This window comes from Abramis brama (assembly GCF_963993115.1).
Source record: "Abramis brama genome assembly, chromosome: 8".
NCBI lineage: Eukaryota > Metazoa > Chordata > Actinopteri > Cypriniformes > Leuciscidae > Abramis > Abramis brama.
In genome coordinates this window covers 35,026,359-35,052,540 of record NC_139970.1, presented here as the reverse complement: position 1 = coordinate 35,052,540, position 26,182 = coordinate 35,026,359, and the positions used below count along the sequence as shown (strand labels likewise).

The 26,182-nt window shown below is 36.4% G+C and overlaps 2 protein-coding genes across 2 annotated transcripts; both read right to left on the bottom strand.

Annotated features, from left to right (window-relative positions):
• Positions 1-695: 695 nt before the first annotated feature.
• Positions 696-9,550, bottom strand: znf148 (zinc finger protein 148). The gene is made up of 7 exons (XM_084121638.1): positions 9,418-9,550; positions 7,824-8,288; positions 7,577-7,702; positions 7,217-7,340; positions 7,047-7,130; positions 6,647-6,765; positions 696-6,545 (listed from the first exon to the last, which is right to left on the bottom strand). The coding sequence occupies exons 2-7, from the start codon at positions 8,172-8,174 to the stop codon at positions 4,935-4,937; spliced, it is 2,415 nt and encodes an 804-aa protein (XP_083977764.1). The 5' UTR covers positions 8,175-8,288; positions 9,418-9,550; the 3' UTR covers positions 696-4,934.
• Positions 9,551-10,774: 1,224 nt separating this feature from the next.
• snx4 (sorting nexin 4) lies at positions 10,775-25,631 on the bottom strand. Its single transcript, XM_084121542.1, has 14 exons — positions 25,506-25,631; positions 24,405-24,529; positions 19,132-19,270; positions 18,898-19,047; positions 17,628-17,675; positions 17,131-17,186; positions 16,937-17,009; positions 16,486-16,547; positions 15,898-15,963; positions 14,614-14,703; positions 13,633-13,732; positions 12,890-13,035; positions 12,224-12,338; positions 10,775-12,080 (listed from the first exon to the last, which is right to left on the bottom strand). Exons 1-14 carry the CDS (start codon positions 25,590-25,592, stop codon positions 12,033-12,035), a joined length of 1,305 nt encoding a protein of 434 aa, XP_083977668.1. The 5' UTR covers positions 25,593-25,631; the 3' UTR covers positions 10,775-12,032.
• Positions 25,632-26,182: the final 551 nt, after the last annotated feature.

Below are 26,182 nucleotides of genomic sequence, written 5' to 3'. Positions count from 1 at the left end.
AATAGTTTTATGAAGTGGTTCACACGCTAGCCTACTCAATAGCCTATAGCCTATATCACCGTTCTCTTGAGGGAATACAGATAGTAGGCTAAGTTAGCCTATGTATAGGAATACTGGGATATCACAGGTTTCTTAAATTGATTAAAGTTAATTACTTTAAATTGAGTTTAAATGTATTTTTCACAAACCATGACAGTGTTTTAGCATTTAAAATCAAAATCATTTAATTGATTATTCCTTTAACAGATATTTCTAATTATTTAATATACGCCTATGCCAGTAAAGCTGAGTAACCTAACAGATGTCTGTGTGCCACTGTTATTATTGGAAAATGCTACGTGTGCAATAAACGTCATTAAACAAATATGCTATGTCTATCAGCGCCACCTCAGGTGTGTGCTGTCAGTGTACCTCAATGTTTTCGACTGCTCTAATGGAGCAAGCATTTCCATATCGACATTTTCTGTGAACATTTCTATAACCAGCTAGTAGACATTTATCATATAAAGTCAGCCTATTAAAATCACTTTAAGGTAGCCTAGGCCTACTCTTAATTTGAGCCATGTATCAACCCTACATAAATTATTTAAAACCATTTTAAAACCCAGCCTCCATTTGGAAATGTGCTTAAAGTCATGAAACTGACACAATGCGATGTGGATTAAGACGCAAAGAAATAGCACTCAACAACTTGATGTATTTGGAAATTTAATATTACACAACAAGAGGCACGCAATCAAAAACATCCAATCAGAACTTTTTCTCCATGTCTTAGGCAAAGTACTGCATTAAAGTATATTCTATGGAAATAATTCGGCTACAATAAAATGGATACATATAAAAATATAACCAGTGTACAAAGACAGTCAGAGTACATGCACTCCCCAATAAAATTAAATGTCTAAACTATTTAGAAGAGCTCTCTTACTAAATGAAACCATTCAGTTTTCCAGTCGAATTAAACTGAAAGAAAACAATCATCCACCATCTGTAACACCATCAGACTTTGATGCTCAAAATACCTAATCAATTAAGAAAAACAGTCATGTGTAAGGATATGGATATGACCTTTTACCAAAAGCAATTAATCTTACAAAAAACATCACACAATTTACTAAAAGAAAATAAAGCATTAAGTTCTTCCCTCAAATTATCATTTAACTTTTTTTCAATTTCTGAAGCAGTAATTATTGATTAAATATTTATAATGCAGGTATCACGTGATATTTGAATGATAAATAACATCCTAAAAATCCTCTGAGGGAAGATGAGATCCATACAAGGTCTTTTAATCAGTTTGTAATCATTAAAACTGCATTCAGGGGCAATTCATAGAAAAGACAGTACATTTGTAATTTTACAAACAAGAACACAAACATGATTCTGTCACAAAAGTTGTGCTGATAGTCATCAGGGACCATAGGAATGAGTAAACCGAAATGGCAGCAAATATTCTTAAATCGTGTTGCACTCTCTCTCTATATACGTACTACACTCCAAGAAATGTGCACAGCAAAATGCACAACTTAAAATATACAAACTATTTACAACATGTTAAAACAAAGGAACATTACAGGAATGTTTAGGCACATAAAATAAACTAAGCAAAAGCACAGAAAATCTCTTTGACACAGAACATGCTGACAATGAAAAAACACACAGGACTCTTAATGGGCCTCATTCACAAAACATGAGCAGAACAAATCTGTGTAAATTGTTCATACAACCATTCAACAATTTACACTGAGAGAATGTTTTTTTTTTTTTTTTATGATTTACAAAGAAAACCAATGAGTGCACAGCTTGGCATGATACTACTATTATAAATCATAAACCTAAGATTAATCAAGATACAGTTATGGGGAAAGCAGGTACATTTTTCATAAACAATTTGAGAAAACAGAAACAAAGCTTTTAATTTACATGATTAGTTAAGATAACAAAGAGATATGTGCAATAAACAAATGTTATGTGTACATATACATATTAGTTCAATTTTACCAAACATTACACTTTATTTTTTGTTCTATATTATTCTAATAAGTAACAGCGAGTGATGCAAAGACATATTTGCTAATTAATAGGTGTTTTGAGACCAAGAAAAAGCATAGAAATATGATCTCAGGCCATACATTCTTAAATCATCTTTCTTGATTTCACTCAAGACTGATATAGATTATATCAGATTTGTACATTATGAAGAGGGAAGGTGGGAATTGCAAAGTGCTTTAAAACAATAACAAAAACGGCCAATGAGCTAAACATCCTATTTAATGGGTAACATTTATCAGATCATGAGTAAATCTAGAATCTCAAGAAAACAGAATGTGAACAAATTAAATCAAAGTGATGAAATGCACTAACCGTTGAGTCAAGAACTAAATCATTCACAATGATAACAAATGAAAAAGTGCATATCTGTTAGTGCTGTTGCCCTGGACAATTGCAAAACCGGCATCCCCAAAATGTGGGATATGTGAAAAAACCTCTACAAATGCCTTGTTCTCCATGTCCACCTCAAATCTGATTAGCAAGACAGTCTCTAACGGTTCTATCTATTGTTTTGATCCAATAACCTTAGGAGAAATGTGCACAAACATTTTTCTTTCGTGATTATATAATCTTATTAAATAGATTTATGGGCTAGGTCCATATGACTATACCTGCAGATTGCTCTAAACAAAATAGACTGTGTCTTGGAGAGAATCTTTCAGGGAGCAGTGAATGCAAAAAATAATAATATATATATTAAAAAAAACATTTCAACATAATTAAATGTACAAAAAGATTAAATACATTTAGCTTACAGCGACAGGGGCAAGCAATGTTACTTGTAATTAATGTAACATTAAATCACAAAGAGGAAAAACCCAGAGGTAAGTGCCTTACTCAAGTCTAGGGCATCAAAGTAAGGTCCTTTCAGTACCTCTCCAGGCAACATGTTACAAAACTAATTGAAAACAAAACTAACTGATTGTAATGCTAGGTTAAGGTAGTTTCTATAGACCTATATTATTAGGTCAGTCCTTTGAGTCTGTTGCTCCAGCAGAACACTAACAAGAGGCCAAATCAGAATTAATTTTTGTAAAATTTTCTCTTGGGGAAGCCACATTAACCCAATAATTTGGACTACTACAACAGCAATGCAGTAGTAGCTTGGATGCTTGATTTTAGAATGCACAGGCTAACTAATTTGGCAAGCCAAAGTGCATTATCGAGCACTACATTTGTACAGTCATGGCCAAAAGTTTTGTCAGCGACATCAATTTTGTGTTTCGCAAAGTTTTCTGCTTCAGTTGTTGTGGTGTTGATACACATTGTTTATAGATTATTGCGATCAGATGCATTTTAAAATTATTACAAAAAGCTTTATTGGCCAAAGGATAAGAACCTTAAGCCAAACTTCACTGTTTTTTTGGTCTTGGCACAAAATGACCAGCTAACCATTTCACTAATCATATCAGCACATGGGAAAGTGTGAAGAAAAACTAGTGAGGTAAAATCGCTCTATCATTCTGACTGGATTATAAGAGCAGACTGATTGTTATAAAAGGAGGAAAAAAGTGCATCAAATCATTGTGTTCTTGTGTTAGCAATGGTTACCTCCAAAGAAAGACGTGCAGCCATCATCGCTTTGCATCAAAATGGCCTTACATGCAAGGAAATTTCTGCAAAGAACATCGCACCAGAAAGAACCACTTACCGGATCATCAAGACCTTCAAGGAGAGAGGTTCAACTGCAGTTAAGAAGGCTTCAGGATGTCCCAGAGTGTCCAGCAAGCGTCAGGACAGTCTCCTCCTTAGGTGTCAGCTATGAATCATCTCATTACTAGTGCAGAGCTTGCTCAGTATTGGCAACAAGTGGGTGTGAGTAAATCTGCATGCACAGTGAGGCGAAGACTTTTGGACAAAGGCCTGGTGTCAAGAAGGGCAGCAAAGAATTCACTACTCTCCACGAAAACCATCAATGACAGACTGAAATTCTGCAGGCAGTACCGCAGAAGATTGGTGCAAAGTTGTTTTCTCAGGTGAAGCCCCCTTCCGACTGTTTGGGACATCTGGTAAATCGATTGTCCGGAAAAGAAAAGGTAAACACTACTGTGAGTCCTGTGTCATGCCAACAGTGAAGCATCCATGTGTGGGGTAGCTTTTCATCCAAGGGAGTGGGCTCTCTCAAAATGATGGCCAAAAACACTGCCAGGAATAAACATCGGTATTAAAACATCCTGCAAGAGCAACTACTCCCAACAACCAAGGAGATTTGTTGATGATCCGTGCACTTTCTTGCATGATAGAGCACAATATCACAAGGCAAGAGTGATAATGGCTCAGAGATCATTAGGTTGAAATTTTGGATCTGTGGCCAGGCAACTACTCAGATCTTAATCCCATAGAGAACCTGTGGTCAATCCTCAAAAGGCAAGTGGACAAGCAAAGGCCCACATTGTTATCAACTCTGAGCACTAATAAGGCAAGAATGGATAACCATCAGTCAGGATTTGGCCAGAGCGAATTCCAGAAGGTATAAAGTAGGGTCATCACTGGAAATGACGACTCTTTGCATATATTGAATGTTTTTACCAATTAAAGCCTTTAAAACTTATGAAATGCTTTTCCAGTAAACCATAGAAACGTGAAAAAATTATTGCAAAATACTGAAGCAGCAAACTTTGCAAAACACGAGATTTGTCACTGCCAATTCGTTTGACCATGGCTGTTATACACAAATAATGCAATGACACATAAAAAGTATTCCATAGTCTCCAATAGAAGTGCTGATAATGAAATCTAACATGTGTATCACTACTTTAATTCTCACACATGCATGATTGCTTAAAGATGGAAAATCATAAGTATTTGCACAGAGATCACATTGCCCTCACTGACAGAATTATAAAGTGCCTTTAAAATGCTTCAAATCATTAAAAGCTCGATTAGCCAAAGGTTTGGCTGCTTGTAGCATCCGGAGATGAAGTTAGTTGAGTTCTTGTTTCATTAACAAGAGAGAACTCTGGAAAGTCTGTTCCTCCATGACCTCTCAAGCTAACTTGTCCACTTGCAATGCTAAACTGTGAGGATATTCCAGATCGTGAGCTCGGGAATTGAGATCGAAAGTTCTGGTCGAAAGTAGCAATCTGAAATGTCTGACTGATGCTTTGCGCGTCTGTCTTTTTGGGAGAGGTTACTTGGTCGAGGAAGTCCTCCGTCGGTGAAACTGAGGAAGGGTTTGTCTCGTCACCTGAAAAGGAAAAGGAGTGTTGGGAATCTACTAAAAGGCTAAAGTTAGGTTTCTCCAATGTGGATCTCAATGGAGAGTTCATGCTTGGTCTGAACCGGGATGGGGAAGTGAACTGCTTCTCTGTGGAAAACAAAGGCTGGCCAGCGAGACTGGCACTGTCATTAACAAACGTAAGACTCTGGTTGTTCAGGTATGTGTCGTTCTGACTGGTCCTTTCCAGAGCTTGCTGGAGAAACTTGGAATACTCATGCAGAAGGCTGGCCTTCTCGGCCGGAGGCGCTTGTGAGCTGGTTCCCAAAGCCTCGTTGGGACTGCTCTCATCAGAAGAGTTGATAGAGATGCTGGATGTGACCTCGGTGTCCGCCACACTGAAGGAAATCTCTGCTTGCCCATTGGCCTTATTGGAGTAGTGATCGAGAAGCGTCTGCAGGACCTCGTCTGGAAGGACATTCTTCTCGCTATTGGACTTGATTTCCACGTTCAGTGTCTGAGTCTCAGAGAGGATTGTGGCGGGAACGGTCTCATCAACGACGCTCGCAGCTGCCTGAGTGACGGAGGGCTGCGACACGATGCTGCTCACGTTAAGAGCATAGTCTCGACTAGTGTTAGCCATGGCCGCCTGGAGGTACCGTTTCTTCTTAAGAAACTGCATGGCGTCGTCATAGTTTGTGCTGCTCCCGGTTGGTTTTGCTTGTCCTCCTTGTAGGGGGTCAACCGACTCCATGTCAGGATTTGTCTCGACATCTAATAGGCCTTTGTTGTCCACAATCTCAAACGTGTATCTCGTTACTTTGCTCTCTTCGAATGAGGACAAGGGAGAGAGACTCTGGGACGGTTCTAGAGCCTGTTGTTTCAAACCTCTCCTGCTGGCGATTTTCTTCAGCACTAGTTTCGGAGGACTAATTATCTCATCATTAGACTCCTCCCCTGCAAGATGCCTGTTACCAGGCGGGGAATCAGGGAGCTCAACGGAATAATCTGTAACTACATACTCGTCCTTCACCTTGGTGGCTACAGCGTAAAGAGGAAGACACTCACTTTTGGCAAGTTGGTCTTCCGTCTTCTCCTCGTTATCAGCTTCAACCCCTTTGTCAATAGTGGGACTTGTGAGCAAGACCCGACTTTTATCAGAGGTCTTCTGACGTTTCTTCTTGGGAAGGGTACATTCCTTGGCAGGAAAAGAGAAGCCCAAGCTCTCTGGGGTGCGAAGAGGGCCATCTTTGGCAGCTGCTTTCTGCACCTTCCTGTCCTTATTCTCATGGCACATTCGTCTGTGCTTCAGTACTCTGTCAGTTCTGGAGAAAAACTGTTAGGAAAAATATATAACATTATTTTTCAGTCTGTATAATGCATGCTAACATTTTAATTGCCTAGTATCGAATCTGATTTGCCTTGGACTGCCCTTACCTGATGGCAGTAGTCACACTGGTAAGGCTTCTCCCCACTGTGTGTCCTCTTATGTCTCTCCATGTGGTATTTCTGAATAAATTTCATTCCACACTCATCACAGCGAAATGGTTTTTCTCCTAAAGGGGAGACATGACAGGCTTTTTATATACACAATATAAAAGAACAATTTAGGCAAGTCAAGTAGGTCTACTTTTCCCCCTGTCAATGTATGCCTAGACTTGTTTTCTCAGTGTATAAAGATGTACCACAAAACAGGGACGTGTAAAGGACCACATTTATAAATAGATCATCGACTCTGAAGATTTCACTGTACATGTCTAACAATACCTTGGAGATAAATATAAATGACATTTCTTTTTTGCCACTGGTGTAATGTTTTTAATCCCTTTTTGCTTACCTGTGTGGATTTTCTCATGTCTCTGAAGCAGGTACTTCTGAATAAAGCGCATGTCACATTGATTGCACTGGAAAGGCTTTTCACCTGCAAAAAAAAGTATATTTTTGTACACCGTTTTGTTCTTTTGTAGGTCAATTATTCCCACAGGACCAGAACAATACACCACTTACCTGTGTGAATGAAGACATGTCTTTGTAAATGGTAGTTTGTCCGAAAAACAGCATTGCAGTGCTCACAGACATGAGTTTTTGGGTTCTGGTGCCCAAGGGAGCCATCTTCATTAATAGTGAGAATCTATCAAGATGGAATACAGTTCAAAACTACTTTATCTTTCATGCCTGTGCTCCTTAGGAGCATCATGTGTCCTCATATTTCCATTACACTGTATGGCTAACCAATACCATAAAAAAAAACATTAGCCTTTAAATTGGTTTTGCACCACTGTTTTGTACCGTAACATATCCCTCACTTAAAGTACTAATAGCATATTGTTTCTTTATCAGTTGTATCTCAGATGCATTATATTAAACCTTTGCAGGCGAGCGCTGTTTTCTCTTCTTTTTTTTGTGACAGTCGGATGGGTCCCTGCCCGGTTTCTTCTCCTTTTTATTCAGAATCAGTGAGTCTGGTACTTTCATCTCCTGCTTTATATTGACCTAACAAAAGAAGCAGCAACAACAAAAATCATTAATTAAATTTAATTTAAGTGCTCTTAAAAAAATAAAAGTAAAAAATTAGATAGATAGATAGATAAAGCATGAACGGCTGTACACTTACTGGCATGTTGAGTGTATAATGTAGTTTATGGGAGATTCGCTGTGAGAAAGCTGGTTCATCCTGTCCATCATTTTTCACTGTCTCCTCATGCACCATCAGGTCATCATGGGATATCAGATCATGTGAGGTCAGGCCTCCACCTGCCAGGTCTTCATCATCATCATCATCGTCGTCATCATCCTCTGCCAAAAGGGGATGATTAGCCAAGCTCCGTTCCCCAAGTGTCATATCTAAACTGCCTCGTCTTCCGCTTCCATCCACCCTCGAGGGTCCCAAACCTCTGGATGAGTGGTGAAGTCCCACAGGGCCACATTTCATAAGCATCCCCTCCAGCTTGTCATCAATGTTCATCGCTGAACGCTGAGCAGTTGAGCTGAAGCAACAGGAAGAGACAGGACCAACATAGGGATTCCAATCAGCAGTCAACACGGTTGTGTTCACAGCACTTCCCCTCCGTCGACCGGACTGAGAGAAACAACAAGCTTAAGTTTTAAGGGGAAAAAAAATGCAAAAAATGTCCCTCTTTTGACAAGCAGCAGCAAAACCTGATGGTCCACGTTCTCCAGCATGTTTTGAGAAAATAGAAATATGAGATCTTTTCAAAAAAAAATTTTTTTTTTCAGGTATAACTGAAAAAAGAATGGATATTTTCAATGTGGTCTTAAACTTTTGGTCCCCAATGTTGGTCTAACTTGTATGCACAATCAAGCAAAAAACATTTTTATCGCCTGCTAGGCAGAGAAGAAATGATAATAAACCCAATCTGACTTGACATGTCGTGAACAGTCATTGTCAGAATTTTCACTGGAGCATAAACTAATTTAATAGAAAGCATTCTTGCATTTTATGTCAGATTCACATTTTGATTTAAGAACAATTAAGATACAGAAAATATTATCGATCTAACTGTACTGACGTTATTGGATGAAAACAAAAACTTGAACTAAAAGTAGCTGAATAATCTTATTCTGTAGAGCTCTTTTATAGATAAATTGAAGTTGTTTCTTAATAATTGAAGAACTTTACAACATTGACACTGTTATTGAACTGAATTGAGCTGAATAATGACACTATTTTCTTCTGCAGTGCAGAGCTGCTTTATAGCTGAAACTGAAGTTTATTATTAGATGTTTAGGTGTAGAAGGAAAAAACAGAATAGTAGCTACATATGCATCTGGCATGTCAATCATCAACCTAGACTAAATAAATTACAAATAGGAACTGGATCAACGTATGGTATTTAAATGGTCCAAAAATGAGTTTAAGCTTTGTGCATAAAAACTTATTCTGATATGTAAAAACTACAAAATAAACTGAAAGTATATGACTGTTTACAGTGACACTCAAACACAACACGGGGTTGCCTGTTGGCAGGCAATGTCACAGATACAGCCGAATTTCATTTGACATGAGGTTAATAAGACTACTGAATTGTAATAATGGCTTAATGTATTTCATTATATTAATGTAGCGTTTAAAATCGGCCTGATCTCCATCTCTATGCTGCCATTTCATCACGCACACAGAGACCGGACTGCAAACATTTTCACGGCTGATTGTCACGCAGACCCTCGCGAATGAAGAGTATACGTACCGAATGTGTTGTCAGTGAAGCGCTGGCGGCGGGTTCGAGACGCTCATGACGTGTTTGTCAAACTTTACTGCGATGCAGCGGCTAGCATGAAAGGCTAGCGAGCTACATTCCATCTGCAGTTGCGCAGCGGTGCATTGTGGGATCGCAGCGGACCCGCTCTAATGAGACTGACGGGTCGGGTTTGCTTACTGTTACAGTAAGCAAAACTGTTTGAAATATATTTAACGTAATGTAATACATGTAGCTAATAATAAAGGTTTATGTAAATATATAAATGTATGTATTTATAATCGCATCAACATTTCTCTCGCCCTAGTAACTAAAACTTAGTTATTAATCTCTACTGTAGCTACTCGAGTAAGATTGAGAAAAAAAAACCTTCCTGAACTTTCAACTGTTCAGACATAAAATGAATTCCCCTATTTATTTAGTAAAATCTGTTAAATTTCATATTCACTTTATTTTAGGCCTATGTAACGCATTTTATAGCATAAACAAACTTTAACGAACTATTCAACCTTAACAATAACTTTTTTTGCAGAATCTGGAATCTTATAGAATTCAAAAATGTATTTAATTTAATTTAATATCAACACTCCCAGTTTCTGTTATTACAAAGTCTGAAAACTGCCAGTGCTGTAATAATTAGAAATGCCATAGGAAATATCATATCATGGGGGGGGGGGGATAATATTGTAAAGGACAATGGGGGACCTTGGAGTGAAAAAAGATGGGAACCATTGCCCTAAAATCATCTTGAAGAGGTCAAAAATGTTAGTTAAAAAAATGTTAATTTGTGGTATTGACTCAATTTGTAAACAAGACAGAAGACAGATAGTGTTCACTTGTTTAGCTTGTGTCAAACCGTCATGTCTTGCAAATTAGGCTATAACACACCACTAGAGGGAAGCATTACAGCCCAGAAACAAATAGAGGAGGAGATTCCTCCTGAGAAAATGGCTGAGGCAGCATTACTGGAATTTTGTCAGTTTAAATTATTATTATTTTACCATTTTCAGCAGTACACTCTGCTGACATCTTAAGTTAAAGGTGATGTCTTATTTTTTAAATACGGTAACACTTTAGTTATTAACTAGTTGCCTATTAGCATGCATATTACTAGGATAATGGCTGATTATTAGCACTCATAAAGCACATATTTATGCTTTATTCTGCATGACCATATTCTACATTCCATAATCCTACCAATACCTAAACTTAACTACATTACTAACTATCAATAAGCAGTAATTATGAGTTTAAGGCATAACATGGTTACGTTTTACATTTTAATTAAAGGGGACAAAAGACAAGACAGTAAATATGACACTCAAGACATATGAAAACACAAGCCAAATGATAATGGGAATTTTTTATTTTTTATTATTACCATTAGTGTTACACAATCAATGATTTTAACAGTATATACAAATGGTTATCTCTACACCCCATAAACCAAAAAATGAACCAAATGACCAGGGGTAAGGCTGAGTTACACATGCAACTCTAAAAAGGGGAAATTATTATATCCAGCCTTTCCTGTGACCTTCATATTCCTTTAGCCAGATTTCTATCAAAACATAGACCCACCCACTCATCATAACAGATGACAAATATGGCATTCATAGTGGACAAAGAAAATATGCAGAGTTAAGTTTTGAATAAGGCATAAACAGCATATTAATATTTCTCAGATGAACTGAACCATATAAAGGGAGGGGGTCAGTGGTTATAAACAGCTTAGTTTTTATGGCAGAATGTGCAGAAAGTTACAGACCAGCATATTATGATGGATTTATGGGACTTTGTTTGCTGTATGGGCGTTAGGGTAAATTTAGTTTGCATGTGAATAAGACCAGTTACTTTTATTTTCGTAGGAAATTTGACTCTTGGTGTCCACCGCGCCAGGTGATAAAGATCATTTCGCTTGTTCCACAGAAACTGGACATGTTCCAGATGTGGGAGACCACCATTATGGGGAGGGGGTGTGGGCTATGATAAAAATGGAACTGCTGGATTCGCTGAGAATTTTTTTTCCTCCCAAAACCCACCCTCATATTTTGCCTTGACAATTTTAATCTGTGCTTTTGTGTTTTATGGTTAACTAAAGAAGTAAAAAGATAATGGAAAAGAAAAAAGGAATGATTTTAGCAAACATTTTGGCATCAAAAAGCATAAAGATAAGAAAAAAAGGAAAAAAAGACAAATTATTAAGAAATCATTCCATAGTTCAAGATGAATCGATCTTAATTAAGTTGTTCTTCTGTTTCTGTCTGAAGTGTTAAGTCATTAATTGTATGCAACCTTCACAAACCTTCTTGTGTAGGTCAAAATAGTGCAGTCACAAAAGTAACCAGATCTAAAATCTGGCTGGCGAACATGAAAATAAATAAAACAGCACCACATTCATTCATTATTTGGACCGAAACTGAAACTAGTGTATGTCAATATTATTCAATACCTTTTTACACCAGAGCATCTGGTGCAAGAGGTTGGCAAAAGTTTAGGATTGAGAGGAAGACTTTAGTCCCCAAGGTCAGTCTCTAGGAGTGTGTGCTTCTCTGGATTGACATCTCCAAGGCCTCCTGGTGTTCTGGTTGTCATGGCTGGAACCCTCACATCTTACTGAAGCACTCTTTAGCGTTGTTCCACACTTGAATTCCCTTAAAGCAAAACATGCTTGTGTTTAATGCAACTATTCTACTTCTGCCTAATAAATAGTCTGATGAGTATAGAGACAGGGGTTTTGCTTGTTTTGCAAAAACAAAATCATTTTTTTTATTTTGTTGGCACGGACCATACTTACCTTCTTGCACATGCTGATCTGCATGATGGCATAGCTGATGAGAGCCTCTCTGAGATCATGGTCTTTCTGCTCTTTGAACCTTTCAATGTCCACCCATGCACTTTTCACATACTCGCTACAAAAAAGACAAAGCTATTTTGAAACGTTCTCGCCATGAAATGGAATGAAGCTTGACATGAGTGGTTATATCCTCAAATCAACATATTTTTAAGATCAACTCAGTTGTATAATTAGCCTGGTTTTGGGTTCACCTCTCTTTCACAGAGGCTGCAACAATATGAGCAAAGTATGTGCATTTGGAACATATCTGTCCATTTCATAATTTGTGTGCTGCCACAGAATGAAAAGGCAGCCTCATAAACCCTGAATTTAAGTATAATAATAATAATTTCTGACAACATTTACAGCTTTTTGTCATCAAAAGAACATAAATGCATATAAAGTGAACTGTACAGTAATCAAGCACATTTAAAAAACGTATGATTAGTATCAATTATCTGCAATATATTCTGAAACTGAAGAGCATAAAGTCAAGTTTCTCAAGGGTGATCTCGAAAGTACAATAATTCTGACGTGACCTGAAGACAGCAACATAAAACCCTGAATCTGTGTTGTGCCATGATCAGAGGGTTTAATTCAGTCGTGTGGTAATAGAGCATTGCTTACTCGCATTCTGTTTTTCTTTCTTTGACCAGTTCCTCTCCTTCTTCAATCTGTGTCTCCAGCATTTTTAGCTTGGCCTCTCTCTGCTCTGGGGTCTCTTGTCCAAAGAGTTTACTGGTCATCCCCTTCAGAGAGAAGGTCCGTACCGTCTACACAGGAAAAGAAGTCAATGACACCTATTGGCCCGCAGTATGCCACACTCTTCCTCCCATGTTTTTTGCATAAAGCTGACATATGGACTGTTTCCTCCCTTTTTTTTTTTTTTTTAGCCAAGTGGGCCTAGTAATTATCCATATCAGCCAATCAGGTCAGAATGTGTTATGCATGTCGTTGCGCAGCTCAAATGTTTACATGTTAAATGTGCCATTGAGGTAATTCTTAGAGGGCTCTATCCACCCAAATGGCAAGGCACACAATTTTAATTGCATAAAACTGTTAAAAACCCTTACTAGTAAACCCGAATCCTTCTAAAGCAGAGGTGGCCAAACTTTTTACTACAAAGGGCCAGAAATCTAACTAACTAATCTAAATTTAGATTTGTTTTATCCTATACATTTCAAAGCAGAAAATAAACCAAATGTGTTTTATAATGGTCTCTATTTTTTCCCTTCCTCTTGTGACATGACATGGGCCTGAGTTGGAATAAAACCATTAAGACTTGCTGGAAAGTCCCTCATTCCAGACTCAAGAAGGATGATGTGGAGTTCTGTCTTTGAGAGCTGTCATGTGATAGAATGGACACTGACCCCAGTGGCGAGTTCCTCCCGCTGCTGTTTCTTAGAGATCAGATCCTGGGTGGCCATCTCCAGTTCAAACTGTGTCAGTTCATGCTTCCTACACACTGCCCTGTGAAAACACACATTAACCATAAAATATACAAAATGAACCATAAAAGCAGACAATCTACTTGTTTCTTATGGAAACTGAAAGCCTAGCTGACCTGCAGCGTGATCGCTTTCAGAAAAACCGGGCACTGATGGGGGATTGTGTAAATAGTGTAAGAAAGTTGCATATGTGTAACTTTATCAGCCAGTGGAGGCTATCGGCTCCAAGGAGTTCTGGGAACGGTGCAGTTTGAACAAAATGCACATTTCTAATCAACCTCACTGTTATAACAGCTTTTGTTTAGTGTACTTCAGTTCACGTTTAAAGGGGTCCTTATTATGCTTTTTTACATTTTTTTTTACAACTTTCTTTAGTGTGTAATGTTGCTGTCTGAGCATGAAAAAGTTCACTCCAAAGTGAGTTATCAGTAAGCACTGTTTCTGAACTCCCTGAAATTCCTCGATTCGATTGTAGTCTTGAGTTTTCTTCCAGGAACGTTCAAGTCACAGTATATCTCATTTAAATAATTCCCGCCCAAGGCATACACAATAAAAAGGGGCTGGTTGAGTTGCATTAGTAGTGTGTTATGGTAAAGGCTGTCTCATTTCCAAAACATGGTCAAAGCGACTGACCACAACACACTGTTTTACACAACAATGTAAAATGTGTCAAATAATGTTTTTATTGCTGTTTGGGGCAAACTTTAGTTCAGTTTTCTTTTCTTTTTTACATTCAAACATGAAAACCTATTCTAGTAGACCCCAAAAACTTTAAATAAGACCAATTATGCCCTTTTTCAAATCTTGATTTTGAAGTTGGCATTAAATGTTTACAATTCTCATTTTGGGTCAACTCTCTCTTTAAGATAAGGACATTCAGGCAACACAAAATTAATACTGTACCTTACTGCGTCTGCATAGAAAAGGTACTCCTTCAGCTGGTCAGCGTAATGCTCCTCTTCCTCTAGAATATCATCTACAGAAGCAGCATACCTGTAACAAACAAAAGTGCCCGATAAAAGGGTAGTTGGCATATAACATGTCCATGAACTTTACCTGATAATGTCACAGATGTGTGTACACTACCATTCAAAAGAATGGGCTCAGTAAGATTTTTTTTGTTGGTATTGTGTGTTTTGCACTGATGCCAGGCTTGATCTTTTGTTATAAATAATCTTGTTTTTTGGTTTGTTTCTCTTAAATTCCAACTAAAAAGATCAAATAAATCAAATAAGATGATGAACTTTTCATTTAAAATAACGGAATTACCCGAAATGGGTATTACTGTGTCTTATTTAATAAACCACCTTCCGTTGAGTATCCAGGAAAAATAACTATATGTTTTATATATACTGTGACCATGATATAATATTTTGGTCATACTGCCCACAACCTAACATCACAAACTGGCATTCTGGTAAAACTACATGTATTATCCTCTCTAAATCAGACGTAGAGCCTGTGGAACTAATGCCAAACCCGCAGCAGAGCCAGTTTGGGGTATTTTGAGGAATTTTTAGGAATAGGTGAGCGACATGATCCATAAAACAGTCTGACAGCTGCCAAATGTGGGCTGATGATGGACAGGTTGTTTCTTTCAATGCTGAGACAGACAAGCAGCGCATTGGGCTCTGACCTTTGACCTTTCTGCTAAGTATAGCAATCTGGAATCCATCAGAACATGCAGCAATACAAAACCAGTATAGAAACGAAAGGGACTGGTTAAAGACTCACTGAGGACATTTCTGCAAAAGAGTCCCTTTTACAACATCCTGATCATAACGTTGAAAAATTAATTATACAGCTAAATATTTTGGCCATGGCTCCCAGAGATTCACAGCACGGTCTGCCAGCAAAATCAAAACCCGAGCCTCCCAAGGGCTCATCTTTCTGGCTACTTGTTATGGGGGGGGTCGTGAATGGAAATATGAGAGGATTCAGATCAATCTGGCAAATGTGTTTTACAGCTCAGTAGCAGAAGCACACACATGTAGAATCACAGGAAAGTCCTGGGGTGTATCATACAGCACTTCCCTCAATGAGCTCTTGGAGGGTAACGGGATCGTCCCAGGTAGGAGAAATACAATCAAAACCAGCTGCGATAAAATCTTGCACTAATCCTATAAAGATACATGAGAATGGCTCATAAAGCAGCCTTCATCTGTGTTGCGTGCGCCGTGAACTTACGCGTCCATGTGATGGCCGGCACTCTGCAGCCCATCTCCCATCTCTTTCTCAATGGCACTCCACTCGCTGTCCAAAACAAACAAAGACTCACATTAAACCACTGCAGCTGACCACAGCTACACAATCGCAACCCAAAAGATTTACCCCAAAAATGCTTCTCACAAAAACAGTTCACAGGCACATTATAAAACATGCCTGGCTCTTTCAAATTGAGGGTACATTATTGTGATTGTAACACTGTGAGATAAAAACTGGTCTATTCATCACACAGAATGACTATCTAGGGAAGATATGAAAAAAACGCTTGATCAAATGAATCCTTGCTTAATTTATTTTTTCTTTAAAAGTAAAAAATGGTAGTGTACACGGGACTGTTTCAATAGCTGTCAGGAACCTAAACCGTCTTTTTTTGGGACCTCGGATAATGACACGCATGTAAACATGGTCATTATATGGAAAAAAGGAACCTGTACATTCTGCAGAACAACTCTTTATGTGTTGTAAAAATGTAAGCCATATGGGTTTTGACATGACATAAGTAAATAATTAATATCAAAGTGAACTATTTCCTTTAAAAGAAAATATTACCTAAAGACTCTTCCATAATTTCCATGCACTTTGTAGACTCCATATAGGCGATCAGCTGCTCTCTAAAAAAAAAAAAAAAGGAAAGAAAGAAAAAAATTGTTGACCTGTTAGTAATTGAATCTGATTTTAAGAAACATTTAAAAAGAAGTTATAATAATAATCAACAAAACAGCTAATTTCATCTTTAGATTCATTCTATGATTCAAATGCAACCACATATTTAATTAAGATTTATACTTTAGATCATTTGGGGAAAATACTAATGTTTTTCTTTAGAAAAAAGGGTGCTTTCTAAAATGTACTAAAATAATTGTTAATGAAATCATCAGAATCGCTTTCCTTACGATTCTCATCCCAATTAAAAACTAATATACATGTTTGTTGGACTGAAAGGACTTTTTCTAATAGACTGAGCAGCATGTTCGGCTGTGTTGACTGTGTTTACACTCACCGCCCGAACTCTCAGCAGCTGTGAAATAACAGACTGCAGCTCATCACCGTAGTGTTTCATTTCTGCAAATCTCCTGTGAAACACACACACACACACACACACACACAGGTCAAGTTTCAGGGTTAACAAACAGCACGGTCATATCTTCATGCATTTTATGACGATGTGTAACACGGTTTGCAAAAATAACTTACTTGTCTGGGTTCTTCACTCTGAATGTTGCATTTAAAGCCTTTAATCTTGAATCGGCCTGTAAGGAGGACACAGGCCAAATGTTGACAGACAGATTGATGTTTGGGTTTTTGTTTGTTCAGATGGTGTAAAGCAGAATTACAGCCACTCCTTACAACTATTTTTTTAAACGACTGAGATAAGATAAACACTGCAATACGGCAATAATACACACTAACATAAAATTCTGCTGCTCTTTCGTGTTTGATCCAGAACGGTCCAACAGACTTCCTGTGCCTGTTTACATAAACTACAGCGTACTGATAACAGATTCCTCACCGCAGTAGCAATTCAGTCACTTCACACAATTTTTATTTGATATCAACACATATTTAATCAGCTTCATATCAACATATGAATAGTGACCTATGGTGAGAAGCGATATACTGAATATAAACAGAGTCATGGCTAGAGGGTTAAAGAGAGAAAGAACCTAATGAACTGGAAAGTGCTGATATACCTTCGCCTGAAATCCTGTCTCAAACACGGTTTCCTTCCAACCATTTTCCTGTGGGGCAGAGAAAGGATGCAATTTCTGACACTGACAAATGGCATTATCAGCATTAAATGTCAGTTAAAACATTTTTTTTTTTTTTTCAAACAACGGAAAAAAGGGCTGTCAATTTAACAAATTAATTTAGTTCAATTATTAAAATTCACAAATACTAATGGAATGTTGTGGATGGTAGGCCAGGGATAAGCTTACACTACCATTCAAAAGTTTGGGTCAGTAAGAAATTAACACTTTTAATTAGCAAGCATAAATTTAAATGATCAAAAGAACCAGTAAAGACATTTACATTTACTTTCTATTCATCAAAGAATCCTGCAGAAAATGTTTCACGGTTTCCACAAAAATATTAAAGTAAAAATATCAAAGACTGAAGTAATGATGCTGAAAATTCAGCTTTGACATCACTGGAATAAATTACATTTTAAAATATTTTAAAAACAGAAAATAGTTATTTTAAATTGTAATAATATTTCACAATACATATTTTTGCTCAAATACAGAGCGTTAGTGTATGTTCAATTATATATATATATATATATATATATATATATATATATATATATATATATATATATATATATATATATATATATATATATATATATATATATATATATATATATATAAAAAGAGTTCAGATGCAAAAGCCTCTAAGTGCCATCTGAAATTTTCTTCTAGAATGATCATTTTTATCAAGCTCGTATATTTAAGTTCAGTAATTTCACTTAAATGGCAATGAAAATGTAATTTAAGTGAAATTACTGAACTTAAATATACGAGCTTGATAAAAATTATCATTCTAGAAGAAAATTTCAGATGGCACTTAGAGGCTTTTGCATCTGAACTCTTCATATATTATTTATATTTATATATATATATATATATATATATATATATATATATATATATATATATATAAAATATATATACTGACTTTTAAAGCCACTTCTTATGACAACACTTCATTCGAAACATTTTTCATTGGTATTGTACATGTGGCTACCATGTAATTAATTTCAATTTCTACTAGGCTGTCAATTAATTTTAACTTAAAAAAAAAAACATTTGACAGCCTATTAGAAATAGAAATTAATTGATTACAAATCTAAAAAAAAAACATTTAATTACAAATTAATTAAATGTAACATTTAATTAGACATTACGTATTAATGACAAATATTTATATCAGAAGAACTTTATTGTCCAGACTCTCTACCTCAGTGAGGAATGAATAGAAGATCTTGTCATTGGACAAGACTGGGTGCGAGGCCACTCGAAGCAGGAAGTTCTCTAGTCCAACCCTGCGCCTCTCCACGAAGTCAGGGTCCATGTTGTCTGCTGTCAGCTTGTGCCAGACAAATTCAGCCTGTTGTACAAAGCATGAAGTTACAGTTTATGAAGGCAAATTGTATTTACAAGCAGCAGTAACCAAAGCATCTTGTTTGCATACCCGTTTTTCAGGCAACGGCGGAACCACCACAAATGGATAGGCAACTAACAAATAGTTTCGAAGGAGCTCAAATTCGCTATAACGCCTCCAAAGAGAATCTGGGACAGGATTGGTCCCTTCTGATGCAGCATCCACAGGCCTAAAAACACAGAATAAATGACTGTCAGAAGTGGAATGAAACTTTTAAATAGCCTTTCAATAAAAAATTTGTTAGGTTTGGTATAAACCTTGATATATACAATACCGGTCAAAAGTTTGGAAACATTACTGTTTTTAATGTTTTTGAAAGAAGTATGCTTAATGCTCATCAAGCCTGCATTTATTTGATCAAAAATACAGTAAAAACAGTAATATTGTGAAATATTATTAAGATTTAATGTTAAAAAATAGTTTTTAACATTGTTAAAAAAAAATGTTAAAATAATGTTTTTTACTTTAATATACTTTAAAATATAATTTATTTCTGTGATGGCAAAGCTGAATTTTCAGTATCATTACTCTATTCTTCAGTGTCACATGATCCTTCAGAAATCATTCTATTCTGATTTGATAGTTATTTTCAATGTAGGAAACAGCATTTATTCTAAACAGAAATCTTCTCTAACAATATAAGTCTTTACTATCACTTTTGATCAATTTAATACATCCTTGCTGAATTAAAAGTATTAATTTCTTTCAAAAAAAAAAAGAAAGAAAAAAATTACTGACCCCAAACTGTTGAATGTTAGTGTTCATTTTTACAAAATATTTATATTTTAAATAAATGCTGTTCTTTTTTAACTTTTTATTCATCAGAGAATCCTGAAAAAAGTATCACAGGTTATTAAAAAAATACTAAGCAGCAAAACTGTCTCCATCATTGATTTCTGGAGGATCATGTGACACTGAAGACATGAATGAAAATTCAGCCTTCCATCACAGAAATAAATTATATTTTAAAGTATATTAAAATAGAAAACCATTAATTTAAACCTTAATAATATTTCACAATATTACTGCTTTTTTCTGTATTTTTGATCAAATAAATGCAGGCTTGATGAGCACTTCGTTCAAAAACATTAAAAATAATAATGTCTCCAAACTTTTGACCGGTGGTGTACATCTCTTCAAAAATATTAAAAACACTTCTGTCATGAAATGTGGGGTTGGTTAACAGTTTAAGCTAATTTCTAAATAAAATTAATCTGAAATAAACACAGTAGAGATCTATGAGGTTTCAAGTTGTGGTTCTAGTTTATGAAAGCAGTCATTTTAAGGGCCTTTTCAAACACATGCCAAAGGTTTAACAGTGCTGTGTACACTTGCAGAGTTCCCAGTGCATGAATCCATGACTCGAGTGCTGTTAATTTAGGAGCAGAACTGCTGTGTAGGAGCATGTATATGAACTCTCCTAATTTAATTAAACAACTCTGCAGTCTCAGTGCTGCAGTTCATATAGGCATGCCACTATACTTTTTGATCAATGAATTTCAATGACTTTTCCAGTCGTTCCCTTTTATTGGACAAATAAAAAGGTTAGCCGATATAATGTCAAAATATACATATAATATAGCCTAAGTTCTAAGAAATGAATACTTATATTCAGCAAGGATGCATTTAACTGATCAAGTGACAGTAAAGACAATGTTACAAAATATTTGTATTTCAAATAAATGCTGTTCTTTTGAACTTTCTATTAATCTACTCTGAATTTTTATCATCAATTTCCACAAAAACATTAAGCAGCACCAGTTTTCAGCATTGATAACAGTAAGACATATTTCTTGAGCAGCAAATCAGCATATTAGAATGATTTCTTAAGAATCATGTGACACTAAAGTAAGAGTAATGATGCTGAAAATTCAGCTTTGCCTTCACAGGAAAAGAAATGCATTGTAAAACATATTAGTTATTTAAAATTGTAATAATACTACACAATATTCCTGGTTTTACTGTATTTTTGATCAAATAAATGAAGCCTTGGTGAAGATAAGAGACTTCTTTCAAAAACATAAATCATACTGACCCGATCTTCTGAACTATAGAGAACACAAATGCTCAACTTAAATGCTTGTTTTACACATTATTTACCGTGTAAACATTTTTTTTTCTGATTGTTGGAGCCCTCAGTAATACAAATGGAAAAATGCAAAAAATTAAGAGATACAGAGAAGGAAATATACACTGAGGGGGGGAAACACTGAAGAAAAAAGGGGAGACTTTGAAATAAGATCCTAACTTCCCAAGGGCTCCAGGGAAGAAATGGGAGCACATAATGTGCTCCACACTAATAATCCATGATGAAATCAAAGCACAAGGAAGGTGCGGATTGGCTGACAGGCATTCTCCACTCAGACTGTACAACTTTCCCCAAGATCAGTGGCACCAAACTGCTCTCTAAAGCCCACTGTGTGTGTGCAGTATGCCTTCCACATGGTGCTTACAAAAACACATGCTTCCTTTTATGGAAACGAGCAACAGTACAGCACTGTTAAGTTATCTCCATGTATAAAGAATCAATAAAGCCAAAAATGTTATGCTAATGTTAGCATCACGATTACTACTCTTTATATACTGTTAAGGTCAGGGATTTGAACAAACCCTTTAACCCTGAGCATGTAACTCGTCACGTACCGTTTGTGCAACAGATATGAATGATATCTCAAATCATGCAGCCTGTTGAGCAGAGGTATGCTTTTACATTTTCAAGCAATCAAACTTGTAATTTTCCTTGTGGGACAGTCAAATAGTCGAATAAACCCTGAAGGAGGGACTTGAGTCATATCTTTGCAACGACCCAGAAAACCCAAACAAACACATAGCAAGCAACATGCTAAAAACTGTAGCACAAACTGTAGAGCATGGTGCTAGAAACACAAAAGTCATGGGATCGATTCCCAGGGGATGCATACTGGTAAACTGTAAAAAACCTTCAATGCATTGTTTTAATTATTCTTATTCATTTTTATTATTTTTATTTCTTCTATGTAAAGCACTTTGAATTGCCATTGTGTATGAAATGTGCTATATAAATAAACTTGCCATTGTAAGTCACTATGAATTAAAGCGTCTGCCAAATTTAAATTTGTATACATTTAAATGTAAAACTATTCAGAGCACCAAAGCTGTATTTATTTGAGCAAACATAAACACAGTAAAAACTGTAATATTGTGAAACTTGTTTTCTGCTTTAATATATTTTAAAAAGCAATTTATTCCTATGATGGCAAAGCTGAATTTTCAGCAGCCATTACTCCAGTCTTTCATTTTAGTTCACCCAAAAATGAAACTAATTCGGAACACAAATTAAGATATTTTTGATGAAATCTGAGAGCTGGCCCACTCCTTCATAGGCTGATAGGTAATCGATATCTGCCATCCCAGAAAAGTTAGTAAAGACATTGTTAAAATAGTCCAAGTGACTACAGTGGCTCAACCTTAAGTTTATCAAGCGACGAGAATACTTTTTGTGCGCCAAAAATTTATTAAAAGTTATTCAACTATTCATTTTCTTCTGTGTGGGCCTCTGAGTGAGTTCACGTAGTGTAACAGCGCAGGGCTTCTGGGTTGTACGTCAGAACGTAGGCTCACCAATAGTGAGCCTACGTTCTGACGTACAACCCAGAAGCGCTGCGCTGTTACACTACGTGAACAGCTCAGGAGAATGACATGGAAGGGAAGAGATGGTTGAATAAAGTCGTTATTTTTGGAGGGGTTTGCGCACAAAAAGTATTCTCGTCGCTTGATAAACGTAAGGTTGAGCCACTGCAGTCACTTGGACTATTTTAACGATGTCTTTACTAACTTTTCTGGGTTGGCAGATATCAATTACCTTGTATCCTATGAAGGAGTGAAACAGCTCTCAGATTTCATCAAAAATATCTTAATTTGTGTTCCGAAGATGAACGAAAGTCTTATGGGGTTGGAACAACATGAGGCTGAGTAATTACTGACAGAGTTTTCATTTTTGGGTGAACTAACCCTTTCAGTGTCACATGATCCTTCAGAAATCATTCTAATATGCTGATTTGGGGCTTAAGAAACAGCATAGCAAATCCCTGGCAACCACCCACAACAGCAACTTTTTGCATGAGCAAGCTCCATTCTCATTTAATTAAAAAACTGTAAGAAATCTAGTTCTGGGTGCTTTTCCATTTTTTTAGACGTACCAAAAAACATGTTTGAAAAAGTCTTGGTTGCAGGCAGTGATTTTATGATTTTTACCACTAAGTATTGTTTTCGAATCATGTGATAATATGTTATTGCACTCTGGCCAGCATGCGTGTTTGGCTCTGCTGGAAACACAGACAAAGCACATCTGCCTGAAGCGCTGACTCATCACCCTCTCCAGAATGACAAGTCCCTCTTTCCAACACAAAGCTTGGGGGGGTGACGGGGTCAGAGTGTGAGGTGAAAGTTACACTTCTGCTGCATATCACTTCCTGTCCAGTGGGATACTTCTGTTTTGTTTTATTTGATGTAGAAAGAACATGTTAAAGTGACAGACCCAGGCACAGGAAGAAGAGGTCTAGTGTAAACATTTAAGTAAAGAGAGGAAATCCGAATGGTCTCTACCAGTCCGGCTTCCACAGTTTCTGAGCTGGTATAGTCTGCCGTGACTCTGATGTTTTGCAGTTCGCCATGCTAGTACAGCGTGAGCATAGTTCAGTCAGAAAGTCAATGTGTAAACTCACCTTATCTACAGCTGGTTATTCACATTCACAATGGGTAAAAACCATTAGTTTCATTAACTCCATACTTCCAGCTGTCATTACAGGCACTTTGTTTACATATCTCTAATTTCATCCAAACCCCTGATCTTCATTATCATGTCAAGAAAGGAATACATGCAATACTTGTAGGGTAGGGTTTACATGGCTTCTAGCCTCCTTTAAAAAGTATTTAAAGGATTTTTTTTTAAGTATTTAGTTAATACTTTTGTATAGTTTTGGCTTAACCACAGAATAAATGGTATGTGTCAATAGAAACTTCATATACATGTTATAATTCATCAGTTGATGATTGGATTGAGGCAGATCTTAATGCATGCTTGCAATCGATTGAAAGAGTTTATGCAGAAAAAATGATTGGAGAAGTCCGGCATAAGTCACCAGAGATAAGTCTATCATTTCACTGGAAGATCAAGTTATGACATTGAGATAAAAAATTATGGGAGCAAAATAAATAAATAATAAAACATGCACAAATTAATTGTTCACAATAAGATCTATAACCTGAATTTAGACAATAGATTTAATGATGAGTCGTAGCACTGTGAAAGGGAAGTGTCTTACCGTGTCTCTATAAGATACACTGTATAAGTCTCTTGCATGTTGACAGCATTCTTGCCGGTCCTCTTCTCTGCTTCAGCCACACTGATCTCCATCTTCTTCAGAAGACTTGTCCCTTTTTCAACCATCTGTAAAATTTGATCCAGAAAAGCACAATGTTTAATATGCATGTTACATCACTACAGTATCCTTATGATATTTTCAATGCAAAAAAAAGCACAGGTATTTCTATGAGCTGATTTCTCTCATGTTTTGACATATTTTCTGCTGAATCAGGATGTTTGGACACATCAATGCACTCATCCTTTTTCAAAAAATCTGTTCAGAAGTATTCACAATGTTTAGGTTAAATCTCCTGCTTTCATTTTCAGCTTATAGTTTTGCTCAGTATGGGTAATCCCCATCAGATACAAACATAAAGTCATAAAAATAGTATTATTATTAATATAGACAATGAATTTATGAATGATTGGATTACACAGGATGGTTTCAAACTGACTTTCAGCACCATGACAGACTAAGGTTTAGTTTCATAAAAAGAAAAGCAAATTAAAAGGTACATTTGTGTTAAGAACATTGTAGTAATAATTTGATTAATTTCTTAAAGTCTAAAATGATGATATTTAAAAAAAAAAAAAGGACATATTTTGTCCCGTATTTCAAGCATCAACCCATTAAGAAATTCGAGTATGAAGCAGTAAACAAGATCTAACAATTTGTTGATATAACGCCAATCTAATTGTTACTGACTTGAAAATGAATCAAGGATGCGGACTAACACATCAGATGACTATGCGGTGTTTACAAACTACGTGGCAAAGGCTCTTCATTGACAACAAGGTAAAGCTACTTGTGTGGCTTTATATAATTATTGTTTACATAATTCATAAACACTGTAATAAAAAAGTGCAACAACATACATCTAGCTCATGTAATGTGTTCGCAGAACCTCATGATATTTTAGCAATATTGATATATGGGCATTCATGAGCCAAAGCAAAACACTGCCGTCCCGCAAATATCACGCGCTCACACGCGCGACATCTACAAATCAGCACACATTATCGGCCACCCCGCATAAAAAGATTCTGTTACGGGCTTTACCGTGTTTTTTAAGTTGTTTTCCGACTCCGAAGGAGTCAGATCTGTGTTTCCAATCACCGCTATATCTTCGCTTCCTGAATCCGCCATAGTTTGCCCGTCTCGCGCTTGCGCGTTGCCCACTTTCACTGTTTCACAGCAAGTATGTGCGCGTGCACGCGCGCGTGACATACAGATACTCATAAAATAGCACGAATGTTCTAAAAAAAAATCATTATTTTGTTGAAATTAATATTAATTTAAAACTGATTAAATGGTGTACGAGTAATATGTCTCTTTAACTTTATTAATATGATTTATTTTTTATTATTTTTATTTTGATTATTTTTCCTACTTTACCTGAGAAAACAGTTCGAGCATTAAGCATTTCCAAACTGTGTTCAAAAGTCTGTCATTATCACGAAATTATTTGAATATAGCTTTTTACATTGTGTTGCAGCGTCATGACAAAAGTGCGGAATCTGTCAGTTTTGTATGGCTTAACTTTTGTGGAAAAAAATAAAAAGCCTATAGGCTTTACATAGACCTATTATTATTATTATTAGAAAAAAGGAAAGAAAGAAAGAAAGAAAGAAAGAAAGAAAGAAAGAAAGAAAGAAAGAAAGAAAGAAAGAAAGAAAGAAAGAACTTAAATTGTAGTGCTTCTCACTACAAGCTGGACTGTAGTTCATTGTTCCCTC